The sequence below is a fragment of the Gambusia affinis genome, linkage group LG04 (genome assembly GCF_019740435.1).
Source record: "Gambusia affinis linkage group LG04, SWU_Gaff_1.0, whole genome shotgun sequence".
Classification (NCBI taxonomy): domain Eukaryota; kingdom Metazoa; phylum Chordata; class Actinopteri; order Cyprinodontiformes; family Poeciliidae; genus Gambusia; species Gambusia affinis.
Window position 1 is genome coordinate 15,627,841 of NC_057871.1, and position 17,138 is coordinate 15,644,978.

General features: G+C 36.8%; 1 protein-coding gene across 6 annotated transcripts in view; it reads left to right on the plus strand.

The window, feature by feature from the left end:
* Positions 1-17,138, plus strand: part of npnta (nephronectin a) — a 63,913-nt gene that overhangs the window by 36,273 nt on the left and 10,502 nt on the right. For 5 of the 6 annotated variants that reach the window (XM_044113184.1, XM_044113181.1, XM_044113183.1 and 2 more), the window contains 5 exons: positions 5,005-5,124; positions 6,834-6,953; positions 9,647-9,781; positions 10,538-10,660; positions 12,323-12,709. In XM_044113184.1, coding sequence (XP_043969119.1) covers positions 5,005-5,124; positions 6,834-6,953; positions 9,647-9,781; positions 10,538-10,660; positions 12,323-12,709 — 885 coding nt within the window. The remainder of the gene's footprint in view (positions 1-5,004; positions 5,125-6,833; positions 6,954-9,646; positions 9,782-10,537; positions 10,661-12,322; positions 12,710-17,138) is intronic. The other variant, XM_044113185.1, reaches the window with a different exon arrangement.

Genomic DNA, 17,138 nt, shown 5'->3' on the forward strand with positions numbered 1-17,138 from the left:
CAGAAGTTAAGCTGTTGTTCATAGCTGCCTGTTATCTCTCAGTTTTTCCATCAATCTGAGTCCACACTATTTGACTGCCTTCTCTCCCTTTGGTCTTTGTGTATTTCTTGGTTAATATTATCTGTCTCCGTAGAGGTCATTCTGGCTGAGTCTTGTTTGGCTTGTGCTCACGCTCACTGATCTTCCACTATCTGAGAATGCAACTGTTTCAGTAATGCCTCATTTACATTTCTAAGATATTTTTCAGTCCACCAGGCGAGCGGAGACCTGTTTCTTTGCCATGCGGGCGATGTCCTGTTGCCATGGGGTCTCTGTGAATGCATTAATGAGTGTCCGTCATAACTGCTGTGAATATTAAGGGGCAAAGATAATTAATTGCAGAAGAAAATCCCATGGCAAATACCCCTTTTGAACAATACAAACACACTTAATTGTATGTAATTGGGAATTCATGCAATAGACCAACAAAAATTATCAAAAAATGTGAAATGGAAGTAAAATTATATATGCTTTTAAACATTCTTTATAAACAAAAATCTTAAATGCATGCATTTTTGTTCAGTCCCTTTAAAGCAAAGGTGTAAGTTCATCAGGAGGTCTGCACTGAATTCTAGATTGACCTTATGCATAAATTTAGAATTGCTATTGAATGGTTTAGATCAGAACATATAATAGGATGGCCTGGTCAGAGCTATTGCTTAAATCAAATTGTAGATTTATGGCATGATATCGAAATTAGTACTGATATCAAATTTGTCTAAGTTTGAGCTACTTTGCAAAGAATATTTTTTAAATGTATTTCAATTACATTACATTATAATTTAATTATAATAAAAACAACTTTTGACTGACTGAATAAAAATATATGGCAAACATCAATTTTTTATTTGTTGGAAATTTTAAAAATTATTTACCCTTTTACTTCTACTTTGCAGATATGCACTACTTTGTCTTGATTTATCTAGAAAAAAATGAACAAAAACCATTAAACACATTAAAATTTGTGGCCAAAGCATAAAAAAAAAACAATGACTGAGAGAAAAGCGTTGAATTTTGCTATGAAAATCAAAATGGAATTTGAATTACACAAAACACAGAGCCATGTTTCGCTATATATATAGTTTATGTTTGCACTTCCGAGACAAATATTCTTGGAAGTTACAACAGTGGATTATCTGTCCACTGTTGTAACAATGAAACTCGTATCCAATGCCATTTCATAAAGTGTATAAATTCCTTATTTTGTATATTCTCTCAGTTTTATTTTTGGTCCCTGATATCCTCACTTATAAAATGATGGTAAGTAAAGCTTTTAAATTTTTAAATAGTAGCCCTTTTGTAACAAGTGTTAAAAAACTGACCCCTAAGCTGGATATGAAGTATTCCCAGGGATGAAATGCTGCTTTAAGCCTGCTGGCACTTTGTGGGTTTAAAGAGGCAAGCGTTCCAAAGCCTTGTTACAGCCACGGATCAGTCAGCCTGCGCAGTGTCAGTAGATCAGAAACTTCTATTAATAGAAGAGGAGGGGTGTTTGGGTAGATCATAGAAACTGTGCATCTGCTTCATCATTTATCCAGATTAAACCTTGCAGTGTCTTTTAAATGGCAAAGGTATGCAGCTTACCCTGCCATGTGTTCACAGTGCTATAGATGGGGCCAAATATAGTGTTGCAAGGGCAGGGAGGGCCAACGTCTGATGTTAAAGGAAGTCTATTTGCAAAGGATCTGCTGTAGCAGAGAAACAAATGGTAAAATTCACTAAGTGGATAAAGCTGTTTATGTTTCCTAGAACCTGACTTGATGGAAAACCCAGGCAGGAGAAAGCTCAAAGATGATTAAATGATTAAACAGACCTTATTTTAACAAGAAGTGCTGTTAAGGTGGGCTGAACAATAAAAAACTAAAACTGAACCGAGGTCAAACAAAAAATGTAACCAGGACCAAAACTGAAACAATGATTTGTGTAAAGATTAGCTAAAGTGAAAAAGAAGCTGGAACTTTACAGCCAGAGACAATGAACAAACTAATCAATAAAACAAAGAAGAAGAACACACATCCCCGTGTGTTGTACACAGTTTTGTAAATCCAGGATTTGTTGGTTCTTTAAACTTTTTCCGTTTGACTTGGTATTCCTTTTTAAAAGTAGTGACATGGTGAAATACATCAAAATATACTCTATACAACATCTGCAATTCTTTCAGGTGTATGTTCACAGCTATTGAAATAATACTGGACAATTCTTTGGATAATAAAAATCCTTATCTGTAAGACTGTGCCAAGATGCCTTGTGAAGGAAGCCCATTTAATTAATTTGCATAAGAGACATTTTTCTTTGGTTTTCATCCATCCATCCTTACCTCATGTCCATAGAACATTGTAAAAAAAAACTAGAACTTCTCCGCATGAGCCAGGGACTGACCTCCAGGATCCTCAAGCTTAATTTTATTTGTAACCCTGAGTTTTCAGTAACAACCTCCACATCAAAGACTATCATTGTTAGCATGACCTGGTAGAACTTTGGTATGATGGGTTTACTGGGTGGAAAAGATTGGATTTCTTAGTTTTTGACTTGTATCGCTGGTCTTTACTACTGATTCTGAACATCATGCAATTCTGCTCATAGACTGATTTCTCTGTTCATTCTGGTCAGTAGGTGAGAGGCACATGCATGCATCCTGAAGAGGTCACTAGTCCATCACAGTGTTCCAGAAAGACACACCACAACACACAACCATGCACACACACTCAAACCTAATGACAATTTGGCCAATTATCTTAAAATGTATGTTTTTGGCGTGTGGGAAGAAGTCACAGTACCTGGAAAGAATAACAATACATAGAAGAAAAAGAGACTTAAACCTACTTCAGCTTCCTTTTAAAATTGGCAAGCGAGTTTTGTGGTTCAGTATGAACAAGTTCCACCATCCAGTCCCTCCTTTAATTCTGTGATAACCTCCAACAAGAGTGACACCATATCCTCCATAAGAAAACTTAATTTTAAAAAGTGCTTCAGGGAAAAAATTGAAATGAAAACTCTCTCTTCCTGTATCATATACTTTTATACCTGCAGGGTACTCCTTACATCATCTGCTTTTTTTTAATAGTTAGGAAAGACTCAAGACATGCTTTTATTAAATATTGATTGCTTTCAGACTGTCCAAATGCACACCACAACACATTTAATTCACAACTTGAGGAATAATTAGGTACCAAGAACTAAGGAGCTACATGCCACAGTGAATACCTGACCAACGAGTGCCGATGTAAATAATAATAGTGCTGTACACTACAGCAGATATTGACTGTCGAGTATTGAGAAACAGTTCTTCATGCTGAAGCTCTTATCATTAAAAAGCTGCTACTTTGGTAGAACAAATTAAAAACATGGTCTATACTTTACAGTATTTGTAGGTCGAAGGAAAGGGTTATTTAAGAAATATCTGACAGAAAATCATTGATTGTAGCATAGATACCAGATTCTTTGGTTTTCTCATATTTTTTCATTCCATGCACCTATTTTTTTTTAAGATTAATAAAATCAAAATGTTGATGGTGAACATATGCTATTTTTGATACATTTATTATATTATTGCATTAAGCTATGAGCCAACAGTAAACCTTTTTTAGGGATCTTAGCACCAGCAAATGTTGATAAATAAAAATGAACAAGCTTAGTCAGAGACTTTACCATAGAAAAATACATCATCTGACCTATACGTATACACAAACAGGAATGAAAGTCTTTAGTTTGGGACTTTTAAAATATTTGTTTAAATTGTTGTCATTAAAATATTTTGAAGCAACAGTTTCCAATTTATTGTTTAATCATCTAGCCTTACAGGGTCAAAACTATACATGGGCTGTGATATGTGGACACAACAGTCACAAGATTTGTCTTATCAAATTGGATTTCAGCATTTCTTTTACAATTCCGTGCCCATCAATGAGTTTTTGGCATATTGTCTGGGTTTTGATCACCATACAGGTCAGGTTTTCATGTTTGCCTTCCTCTTTCTCACCAAACCCAGTTTTGATTACTCTTTTGGACTTTGACCCCATTGGAATATACAACTGTGTGCAAATTGCAGCATTCTTGCTGTTGATGTGAGCTGAAGTTCAAGAATTTCAAACTAATCCATCTTTGTTTTATCCACTTCGTAGAATGCATCAGTGCAGCTGATAGCAAAACATCCTGTTTTTTTTTTAAATATTAGATTTCAGTGGGATCTATAGTTGAGGGAAATAAGAGCAACTATAAAGATCATTTATAATAAGAACACTATTAAGGATCAAAAGTGTAACTAAAGCTTTTAAATAATCCAAGCGAAGCAGCTTACATAACACCCTACTTCTAAAAAGCTATTATCAAAAACAGACACTTATAATGTTCTTAATTTTATCTGTGGTTGACAAGTGAAAATGTCTACTCCGAGAAAAATATAACAGCCAGGATATGGTTGAGCATTTGACAGGTGTTGCTCTTAGAGAGTATGTCTTTCTCCCTTGAGAAAAACTGTCAGCATTCTTCCCTTGTCTGATTTCTGTAGGCTGCTGGTCCACTGTCTTCTGCAGATGTGCAAAAGACAGTGGATCTGTACATATCTGTCAAAGAGTGGTGGTTGGTGAGGCTGGAGTCTCCTGGAGTCATGGTGACTCAGAGAGTGTAATGCAGGTGGTGGGATTGCTGACAGTCGACACTGGCTTTCTGGTAAATCATCAAAGAGAGAAGTTCAGGGCCTGTTGGAACATGGTAACACCTTTACTGCCTTTAAGATAACCCCCACTTCTAAAGCACACACATTAACGCATATACAGACAGACAAAAAGACAATGTCTGACCCACATACAAATGCAGGGGGTGGTTTGACATAGTTGGCCCCATCACCTTTGCCCCTTGCCTAATTTCAACCTTGTTTAGGGGAGGTGGGGGGGTTGTCTCCTCTAGTCCATTTACATTCTGTCTGTGTCTGTCTCTCTCTCTCTCTGTCTGTCTGTCTGTCTGCAGACCTGAATGAATGTGGGCTGAAGCCGAGGCCCTGCAAGCACAGGTGCATGAACACATACGGTAGCTACAAGTGCTACTGTCTAAACGGCTACATGCTGATGCCTGATGGGACCTGTGGAAGTGAGTCTCTCTCACATGCACACAAATTTTATTCTACACTTTATCTGTACTGGTGTGGGTATTTATTTTCTCTCTTTGCATAAACTCCCCTCTCTCCTAACCTTTATGTACAACCATGGTGTGTTCCATGATACAATAATGCATGCACAGTTATTGTACTTTTTCCTTTTAGTGATAAATTAAAGGTATACGTATAAGTTATTGACCGCTGTACACTGTTTTGTGGCTGTCAGTAAAATTCTGGATAATTTCTATTTGAGCACAATTTTTGGCAAAAATGGTTCAACTCAGTTAAGTTGGTTGTTTCCTTAATTCTTCAGTTCAGATCAGGGTGATTGCAGAAAATCAATGTTCCCTACTTTATCCTTCTGAAGTCTTGTTTTATCATAACTGACCTGTTGTCAATGTGGACCAAATTCATGTTTGGAAAAATATCTTACATTTTATATTTTGTAATTATTTCATTGTGGGAATAAAGGATTCAAATGCATCATTAAAAGGCCAATATTAACATGCTGTTAATAATCATTGTGAATGTATGTAAATTTTGGTCTGGCACTGCAAATGCTTGCACCAATGTTCTTGGAAGGTTCTTGCCCTTGGTGATAAAAATGTATTTTTCTGCAAGTGTAAGGGTCCTGACAGCAGCCCTGCAATCCTTTGATAGACTGTTTTGATTAAAGCCCCGTGTTGATCTGCTTCATTATAGCTGCTCCTCTCTCGGAAAGCCGCCTGTGAAGAGCCCTTACAGCGGTAAAATGAAAAATACAAAAGAAAGTCTTCCAACCCTCCAGTGAATATACAGTTTTTATTGGACGCCAGGAGGTTTTCCTTCATAATACGAACCGCTGCCTGTGCACGTCTCCCATCTCCCGCAAGTTCAGTTTCCCCCCTGATTACTATTTCTCCACACATTTTCAGTTCAGGATTATATGACTGCTGCCGCCTCTTTTTAATTAGCTCCTTTTTTAAGATAAGATTAAAAAAAAAAGAACATTAATTCTTCCACCTTATGAAGTCTGAATTGTTCTCCACTTGAGGCTATGTGAAATTAGTCTAGGTGTTGTTTTTGTGATGGTGTTAACCACCTTGCTTTTCGTCTTTTCTCCCCCTGCTGTGGCTTTGATCAATGGATCGCCGTGGCATTTAATCAGCCCAGACTGCCTGTGTCATCAAACTGTACTCCGGGGAGCCTGAAAACAGCCAAAGTCGCTGCAGCAGCATGAGCCCTGCTTTTAATTTCCTTTTTAGGACATGAATTTATCAGGGAAGCCCAAACCATTTCTCCTCTATTATATTATTATTTTGGAGGGTCTTGATCTTCTCTGTGTGAATCAACAGGAAATAGGCCGTACCCTGCCACAACAATACGGTGAAGATGGATAATGAGACTCTCAGTGTAAGAAATGATCAAAGCGCCTGAAGGAGGGAGCTTTGAGCCAAGGTGTGAGCACACAGCAACTCCTCACCAGAGGAATCTAATAATGGCAGTGCTTGTGTTGTTCTCCTGGCTGCACCCGGGGTCAAGCTGGCAAATATCAGAAAAGACAGACGAGTGGCACTACTCTAACAAATTGGCCAGAGGATAAAAGAGATGTATGTTTGTGTGTGTATGGGTGGATATGAGGGAGTGGAATAAACTGTTCCTCTTTGAACCCCCTTGTGGCACATGCTTGAGTTAATATGTGGTTTGCTTCTTTTTCCATCAGACGCTCGGAGTTGCGCCATGGCCAACTGCCAGTACGGCTGCGAGGTGCTGAAAGGAGAGGTCCGATGTCAGTGTCCATCACCGGGCTTGCAGCTGGCCCCAGATGGAAGAACCTGTGTGGGTGCGTCCCAGTCTTAATATATCCTCTGGCCTGAAAACTGAGATGTTGCTGATAGACTCCTGTCTACCAGTGACTGAGGAAAAACTGAGTGGGTTTTTCTCAGCTTCTAAGTCATCTGAGGAAAATTTTGAACCAAGAAATCAATGCAGCCTACTTCCACGAATTTTGGAGCTGCAGACTTTCAAACTACCATCTCACAAAGCATCCCTCCCCTATGCCTTTCCCATTCAGCTCCAGCAGACTAGTGGTAGCAGCAATTAGCAAACACCTGGAGGAACTTTGAGTTTGCTGAGCTTAAGCTACTTCTCAGTCCAATATTTGTTGGAAACCCCTTAATGGGGAGGGACTGTTGTGATGATGTCCTGAAGGTGGAACGTCAGAAATAGCAAGAGCTTCTTAAAGAGACAAAGGCCCAATTTCAAGGTGTTAAATTGCAACACCAAGTTTCTTTTACGTCATTTTTGATATTTAAAGCATTTTTATAACAACTGAAGATAACGTAGTCACTCGACTGCTATAAAATGGCTCTAGTTGCTCGGACAATAAATAATTTACCTAATGCTCTATGAACAGAACATGCATCTCTACTTTTTGTGTAAATAATCATCGGTTTCTCTGTAAATAACTGCCCATATCAGAAAACTATTTTGACATTTATGATATTAGAGTTTAAAGACTGAAGTCCACTTCAGTCTTGATCTCTATCTTACTAGCCTCGAGCTTCAGCTTCAGAGAACACAATCTGAATTCACACTAAATGAAGGTGATACAGGAGTTATTCCCTGCACCTAAAATGACTTCTCACAGCTTTGTAACAGAACTTGCCTTAAGATTTCTTAACAATTTCTTTTGAAAGCAAAGCAGTCGAGGTGGGAATATCTAAAATATTTTTCTGTTAATTTTTCTTCCCCTTGTCAAGAATACTATAAATCTATCACTGCTCCTGCCCACAGAGAGATTCCACTCCTCTTACAGTCTGTCTATTTCACAGCAGAGAAAAAAAAAAAACAACAGTCCTCCATTCGTTACAGATTTTTTTTTGGTGCTGCAGCTTAGATGGGTAACTTAACAGATAAAATGTGTGGAGGGTGGGAAGGAAGGTTAAAGCAGTTAACCTATGTCAGTATTAATACTTTGATTGCTACAGTGTGTTCCTTTAATATTGCCTTTAACTACTGGTTAGATATTGTGTGGGTGGGTTTCTCAGGCAGACATCAATTTTGGAAGAATGACAGAGGGAAAGAGAGTCTGGAGCTCTAAGAAGGTCAGGTGTGGCTTTACATTAGTTTGGTCTTATTTTTTAGGGTGATTTTTGCCATCTGTCTATGGATTGCAGGTGAAAAATAGCCTATTGGCCAACTGGCATATTGACAGAAATGTTATTAATGTAATAGAGAAATACATTCAAATTTGAAGCATTTTGGGGTCATTTCTATATAACTATAGATTACAGAATCGTCTATAGTTGCAGGCTATAGACGATCAATACAGGTTTTTCAGATGTGTCATTATTTTTGCAAACCACTGGAAGTCACCAAGTTTGTTAAGATGCTCACACACAAGCCAGAAAGAAATATCACCCAAACCTGCAATGAACTGAAATTTCCTGAACACCAATGATTCCCTCAATATTAAATTTAAACATTGCAGCAAGACGGCAGACTGGTGACCAAGTACTCTCTGGTTTTAAAATCGATGGCTTCAAGTCTTACATGCAGCTGCCCACATTGCCAAGTTACAAAAACATCTGGAGAAAAATATTATAGCCAAATAAGATAATGATAGAGTTATTTCACAATGAGAAGATGTGTGGGAGAATGAATGAAGTTGATTCTTCCACCATTGTGATGTAGGAAGCAGCACCTTGTGGGATAAAACCTGGACCTAACTGGGTGTTTTAACAAGACAATGACCCCTAATACACATTGAGACTTTTTGTGAGGATAAAGCAAGCTTATAGGAACCTTCTGGGTCCTTTTCCCAAAATTACAATATCAACTTCATTGGAAATCAGTGGATCATGGTTAAAAACTGGGTTGATGTGAGAAAACCAACCAGTTCTCATGAACTTGACCAAATCTGACAAGAAGGTCACAGAATAGTCTAGTCATAGTTTGCTAACAGTAAACTAGCCAAATATTAGCTGGGTTGTGTGAACATATATTTTTTGAGGAAATCCAGACTAAATTCAAACTAACATAGTCAGCACTGCCTTTGAATTAACTAAAGATGTGCAACAAATCAACATTTCACCATGTTTAATTTTTTTTTTTAAATAAATAAATTGCTCAGCTGAGATGTGCACCAAATGAGTGAATTTTTTGGGGGCATTGTACTAGTCTCTAAGTATGAATGCTCACATTTCTGCTATGGTGAGCAAAAGACCTACTTGAAATAAGGCTTTAAATAATGAAACAAGGCATTGCGCTGTGCACAGAGAAGAAAATGCTTTATTCATAAATGAATGTTAAGCAGAGAAAGTGAAGCAATCTGCTGCTTTGAATAACAGTGGTTTGTCATAGATATAATTTCTGTCCTTTAATATCGAAGATTTGCATTGCCTGATTTTAAACTGTTTCTAAACTGACATATGAAAAAGTTTCAGAGGAGGTGTGAACTATTTGGCTGAATTTGTTCGAATATCTTCTTTTTTGTAATAACCTGTAAGTCTTTTTTTTTTTTTTCTCCCGTAGATGTGGATGAATGTGCAGCAGGGATAGCAGTGTGTCCCAGGTTCAGGAAATGTATTAACACCTTTGGAAGCTATATCTGCAAATGCCACGAAGGATTTGACCTACAATACATCAATGGGAAATACCAGTGCATAGGTGAGGTCACAGTACTACAGAGTCAAAGTAATTTACCCATACTTTTATGTGCACACAAACCAAATTAACAGTTGTTTATTAACTGGTGTGAACATTTCATTATCATGAAATATATTTTTTAAAGTTTGTTAGTAGGTTTTTATACCAACCAAGGGCAGAAGTTTTTAACATTTGTACTACTTGAAGATGTAGAAGTGACTGAATAACTTCCTTTCCTGTCCACCTGATTGTGCCTCTGTTAAAAATTCAGAATCGCTTCTTGTTTGTTTTTGTAAATTAGCTGGGACGAGTTATTGATTACATATTCTGTGCAGTATATGGACATACTCTTCAGTAGGTTTTTGTATTAAAAATTCTTGCCAGTCTTGTATCATGTTCCAGTTTTGAACTTCCATTAGTTGTAACCCATAATCATCAAAGCTAACAGAAGTGAAGGCTCAATTTACATTTACAACGCTGAGTGTAATAAACCTACAAACGATTTGCTTTAAGAAGGCTTATTATTTATAGATCAAATATCTTACTGCTCGGAGGATGCTTACATGACCTTGCTTTGTCCCTCTATCTCCCAAGTAACCCTCATAACGATTTTTCTCAGGCATTCATGAAAACATAGGTGCTTCTGTTAAATAAACTATGAGTTTCCCCTCATGTGCACATTGAGCAATTACCCTTTGATATTCCGCTGTTATGTCTGAAGGGTTTCCTCACTCGCACTCTGTCGCTGAATGTTTTCATGTTTCTATTATCTTTCAGACGTGGATGAGTGCTCTTTAGGCCTGAACCACTGCAGCAGCTTTGCCACCTGCTACAACACGCCAGGCTCATACAAGTGCAAATGCAGAGACGGCTACAGGGGGATGGGGCACGACTGTATACGTAAGTACTGCCTGGGAACAAAAATGCTGGCACCAATGTTCACCACTGCAGAAGGGCCAGTGGGGCCCCCCATTTTGTTTTGTTTTCCTTGGCTTTTTCTTTAAAAAAGTTAGGCAAGCAAGAAAGAGGGAGGAATCATCATGAAAGCCAGGAGTTGGTGCTGGAATTCCTTTCTTTGTAATGGTTGTCAGTCAGTGCTCAAATGACTCTGCTTCCCTTATCTCATGTGCACAGAGCAACTCTGTTCCTGTTACGTGACAATTTTAGTCAGCCAAAAGGGGGAGTCATCATCAAATGGAAATGATGTTCCTCTTTTTTAATCACTACCATGAAGTTCATTAGCTTGCAAGCAGTCCAGTGCAAATGAAGTCATTTATTCTTTAATTTTATTTAACCATCTAATGTACTCAGCTAGAGTTTTGGTATAATGAGCAAAGAAGAGGCCTTTTGCAAACACTTCACCATGTCACCTAACCAAAGTTTGCAACACATTGAGAAGACGAGGAGCCAATTTGAAAGTTTTCTTTTGTCATTCCATTTCAATTCAGTCTGCAACCTGAAAGATTCAAGAACCACTAACTCCAAACCCTTAACAAAAAAGAATAACTGAAAGAAAGGAGTAACTCAAAAATAAAAAAAAATCAACTTATACTCATGGGCAGTTATTTATTATTTTAAAGAGTGTATATTAAGGGTATATAACCTAAGTTGTGCACCTTTTCCTTTTTAGTAGAAATTGGACTTATTGTTCATGATAGAAATTGGTATAAAGGCTGCAAAGAAAGAAACTAAGCACAAAACAACCATGACAAAAGAAAACATAGCTGTTTTGCTATGTGTGACTAGAAATGTGATTTCATGAATCTAAAAGAAATTTTTCCACTAAAATTGACATTCTAATCTTTTCATCAAAATGTTTTGTAAGAAGAAAACATTTCTTCTTATAAAAAGAAATGTTTTCTAGGAGCATTTGCTGGGAGAATTAAGTATGTAATGGTAAGACTTATATGGCAGCCTTCAGGTAGACACTGTAATTTTGAACCGAAATACAATTGAATTTATGCTGAAAACAAAACTTCTCAATGCACTACAAGACAGAGAAATTTCCATCTACAAAGATTTTCTTTATCTAAATATTTATCTATTCTCTGTTTAAACTGCTTTTATAAAAAACACATCAATTTCCATAAATAGTAACAGTGACTCAAATTAGAAATGTAAGCTTCTCTAAGTTATTGTCTCAATAAATTATATTTTAATGTTACTTCTCTGATTTGAAAATAATTAACAGATGGACTGTTATTTTGTATATTTAAAATGTTTGCATTTTTGACAAAAATATGATATACCGTAATTAGGCTTTGGAAAATTAATCTTGGAAACAATTGACCTTTGTTTTTCTGTGAATTTGTTCATGTGTTTACCTGAGAGTTAACTCTCCTCTGCAACTAAACTTCTGCTTCCGCCAGACATGAGTGAACCAGGTTGTTTCAGTCTGCTTATCGTTAGTTAATAGATATCGCTGAGAAGTCTCAGAGGATGAAATAAGGCTCTCACTGCAAAAGCCAGGCTAATCACTGCAGTTAGTCTGCAATTCTGTGCCTCATTAACTCCTAAGTGCTCATCTTTCAGCCCTCCATCTGCATTCTCTTATCATTGCAGCCATTCCAAAGGTGGTTATTGACCCCCCAAGACCAGGCAAACTGCCTCCCAATCATCACAACCACATCCCAGACTTGGATCACAAAAGGATTACCACAGTCCGCCCACCAGTAACTCCAAAGAAGACCTTCCCCGTTGTTCCAAAATCACCACTCACAACTACAACTGAAGCCCCGCCGGCCCCCAGGACAATCACCCCACTTCCACCCAAACCAGCAGTTCCCACTCGAAAGCCCTTCATCCCTACTCGAAAGCCATCAATACCCACACGCAAACCTTACATCCCTCCAAGGGTTGTGGTTCCCACAGAAAAACCCCCACCTGTAACCCCTCTACCAGACAACACCATTCAGAGGGAGGTAACCAAACAAAGAGGAGATGTGCACAGTAAGAAACAACATTGTTTTTTTGTTTTTTTTTGACAATTACATGAGCAAGTGTATTTAAATTGATAATTGCTGGCAGCATTTGAGGCTGCCTTTTGGTGCAGAGTGGGAAGTTTGCATTAAACATCCACAGTTTATTTATTTTTTTCTGAGATCAGCTATTGTGTCTTTGACAAATAACTAATCCAGTGACGCTGAACACAACAGAAAAGCTGCAGGCTATTAAACAAAAGCAATGAGGTAAAACACTCCATAAAACAAAGTGACACTCCAGAGCTGCTTAGATTACCGACACACAAGCTCGCATGTGACTCATACCACCTGCCAAAAGTTGGGGTGCACTTAACTGTCTATTCAAATGTGAAGTTCTATTACAAGTTGCTACTAATGAGCCTTTATTTCACAAAGGACCAAGAGATTACTTTTTAAGTTGTTTTTGCTTTTCTTTTCTTTTCATCATTTGCAGACAGTTTGAATAAAACACAAACTTTCCTATATTAGCTATAGAAAGAAGTCTCAGGTATGACATTTATTTATAAAACTAAGCTTCCTTGCTTTGTAAAACGTATCTAAGATGAAACATATTCATGATGATGGTGGTGATGGTATAGTTGTTTGCTGAAATGTTTTTCTATCAATCAAGCGAAAGCAGTCTTTATCTTTGTGCTACCAAAATACATCAATGTGAGAAGATTTTCAATGATTTCATTTAACTGGTACTTTGAGGTTATTTGGAATGTTGATATGGCCCAAAATGTAAATGGAAAATGTTTATCACGTAACAAATCACGTCTTATCATTGTTTTTGATGTGTGAAGTCTAAAGAAACAAACCAAATCAAAGGTAAAAAATTAAAAAATAGACTAACTAATGTTGATGAGGTTGATTTATCATTTCTAAGTGGAGGAAGAGGCAAAGAACAGTCCTCAAAAGCAGTGATTAGTGATTAGCAGGGTGTTTGTCAAGGTTTCACCTTTTCCTACAGATGTTCCCCAATTTGTTTTATACTCCATAATCTACACATAATGTTTAATATGTATAAATATCTTTGACAACAAATATTGTAGAATGTCATAGAAAGAGAAATATTACTATTGTTTTACTATTTTTTTATTGGACCTGGTTTGTAATTTGAAAATCAGTCTCCCTAATTGCACAGTTGAGATAACATTTTCATCTTAAAACTATGTTATTTCTGGCTTATCTATCTACCACATTGTGGTTGCAGCACAATATGAATCATTGACACGTATTTCATTAAAAGTACATTGACCGTCTTCGTTTTTACTGGACATTTGTAATGAGAATAATTGAACTAAGTAGTTTTAAATGACACAGACAGAGGTTGGAATCTAATCTTATTCTAAAAATGTCAAAAATAAAAGCAGCATTTATCTTCACCTTTCAAATGTTTAAGTAGATGGAAATTGCGTCATTATAGAATGTGTCCTGCTATAAATTGTAGTTCTTCAAAAACATAGATTTAGTAAAAGTATTCATCCTCCCTAACATATTAATGAAAGAAAGTCATTGGAAGTCATGTTTGCCACAAGAAGTACACAGAAAACATGTACAAAAAGGTGATCTGGTCAAATGTGACCAAAAAAGACTTGCTCCTGTAAAATGAGCAAAAGGTTTTTCGACAGTGTCGTTCTCAGGGTACTGAATACAAATACACTGGAGAGTTTTCAGATTTTCATGATTAAAATATTTTGGAAACTGCATCAGTTTCCACATTCCACAGTCATGCAGTATATCGAGTTGATATATCATCTGACATTGCAATAAAATATATTGATGTTTGTGTTAGAAAAGATAAAAAGGCTCAACGGTACTTTTGACAATTACTGTCTAAACATAAATAAACTCCCAAGTTTTAGTGAAATTTAGACCAAAGATCTTAATTTACTAACTTATTTTCTTTCTTTGGGATTCATTGTCAATTACAGTTGTTGAGAAATGACTGTGTTGTCATGAGCCGTTAATGTTGCACAAAAATTAGAGATCTCATTTGACCTCATAGCATACAGGACTGTATACCAGCATCTTATAGGGACGATATTACGCATTTTCCATGCACATAGTGCCATTTTGTAGCAAAATCAAGTAACCATGTTATGTATATTATAAATGTTATATATGTTATATATATAATACACACACACAAATATACATGTATGTACACGCACACACACACACACACACACAGATATATATATATATGAGCAACCAACCATGCACACATATAACAAAATAATTCAAATAAACCATGTTAAAATAATGGATAATCTCACTTATACAAAGAGTAGTTAGCTTAAAACCCAGATGTTTCACCGGTTTTCTGCTGAGATGAAACAGTTCAATACAAAAAAGGGATTAGACACTCTGGTTGCCATTCGTCTTGCCAGATGGCACCTCATAATTAGAAAACCGAATAGGGAAAGAAGATTGCATTAGCACCTGTCCACGCAGCTTGAGGAAGACATCAAGTCTAATAGTTTTCACCCCAGCAGAGTAATTCAAGAAAGCAGAGCTTCCTGTAGGTGATATGATGAATAGAAAATTGGAAGGGAGGGGACATAGCTTAGGGTAATTATTCAAATAATTAATCAGAATTGAAACAAGTGTGTCTTTGTGCAGGTCAACAAGAGTTTTCAGGAGGACAGGATGTGCAAATGCACTTGTGTGCCCTTTTTATTTGGACTTGTTCTGAACTCCATATTAATGATTTTTGAGATACACAAATTCACCAAAAAATTCATGTTTCTGTCATATTTTCCATGAAAATTGTTTTAGACGGAGCTGATGTTTCGACTGCCAAACTTTACTGTTTTTCTATTTTTGGAGTTCCATGCGATACCATTCCCCTTCCAAACATGATATGTCCAGTTGGACATGAAGAGTTTTAATATTGGCCTCATTTGACCAGATTATCGTCTCCCAGTATTTTCATGGCTTTTTCAAATGTTCTGCAGCAAACTTTAAAGAAACTTCATCATACTTTTTTTAGCAGGGTGCTGTGAACCTGCTTAAGTGCATTAATTAGTATTCTCCTTATAACCCCTGTACTTGTTCATCCCAGGTTTTTCAGCCAGTGGCTTTTGGCTTTTGGACAACTCCTTTGACTATTTTTTGACTCCTCTATCTGAAATTGTACAAGTAACTTCTGGTCGTGACTGGTTTATCTTATTCTCTCCACTTCTGGATTATGGTTTCTTCATTTGTAAATTTACAACTACATGACAGATTGCTTCTTGTCTGATACCTGAAGACAAACCTCTTCTTAGGCCGTCAGTTAGGACTAAACCAGCTGATATTGTTTTGTATAGAAAACACTGCATGATTACTTTAAAAATAGATTTTACACAATTTTTGCCTGATTTCTTGATTCTTTATGCCCTGTTGGGGATTATTCTCTTGTGGTTAATATTTTCCCCTTTTGCACTATCATGTAATTACACATAAGTTAAGAACTTATTTTTTATTTATTGATATCTTACCATCATCTAGTGTGACTTTCATGTCAGTAGCCCAATGTCTTGATAATAACCCAGTAAGAAATAATCTTTTCACTGGGCAAAATAATCAACATTTTTCAATCCTTTCTTTTATCAGAATACATTCTATAATTTATGACAGGTTTTTCTTTGCAAAATGTATTTACTTTGCTCTTTCTTTCTTATCCCTTGTTCCTTTTTTATTTATCTTTTTCCACTGCAGTTTCTATATGCACAGACACAAGATTAGCATCAAAGCTCTCAATTAAAAAGCAAACAAGTAAATTTCCCAAATGTACCTTTTTTGAAAGTGCAAAACCCCCCACAGGATAAGAAATCCTCAATCCTGTGTGACAATTAAAACCCTTTTAACTCCCTATGTGTCCCGAAAAAAAAGAAAAAAAAATCCCCTCCATTTGACTAAAAGCACCTGATTATTTAAGCTCCATAAAAACAGTCTTTTAGGGATGCAAACTTTAATTGAAGCGGACTATTTAGCATCTGCTCAGCTGAAACTCTTTGGTCCGCATTTAGAAAAAGCAAATGGGATCCTAACATCAAATCTCTTTTCAAAAATTTGGACTCTGTGGAAAGATGAAAACAGTCACACATAAAATAAAGCAGCGTTTAATAGCACCAGTGTAATTTTATTTATTTAAACTAATTATAATTAAGCACAATTTATGAAAGTCCTGTACAATAAAATTCAAGTAAACCAAAAACATATACTACATCAACCTCTACATGGCATGTACATGGCTGTCTGCATGTCTGTCCTCCATAATGGGGTGAGAGTACTGGCGACACACGGCCAGCCCATTTCCTGTCCTGAGATGTTGGTAGAGCCTTGCGAAATCTGTCCTGTAACACACAGGAAGTCAGTGAAGTGGCTTCTCACTTGTATGTTATGGCATCTGCAGTCAACATAAGGGT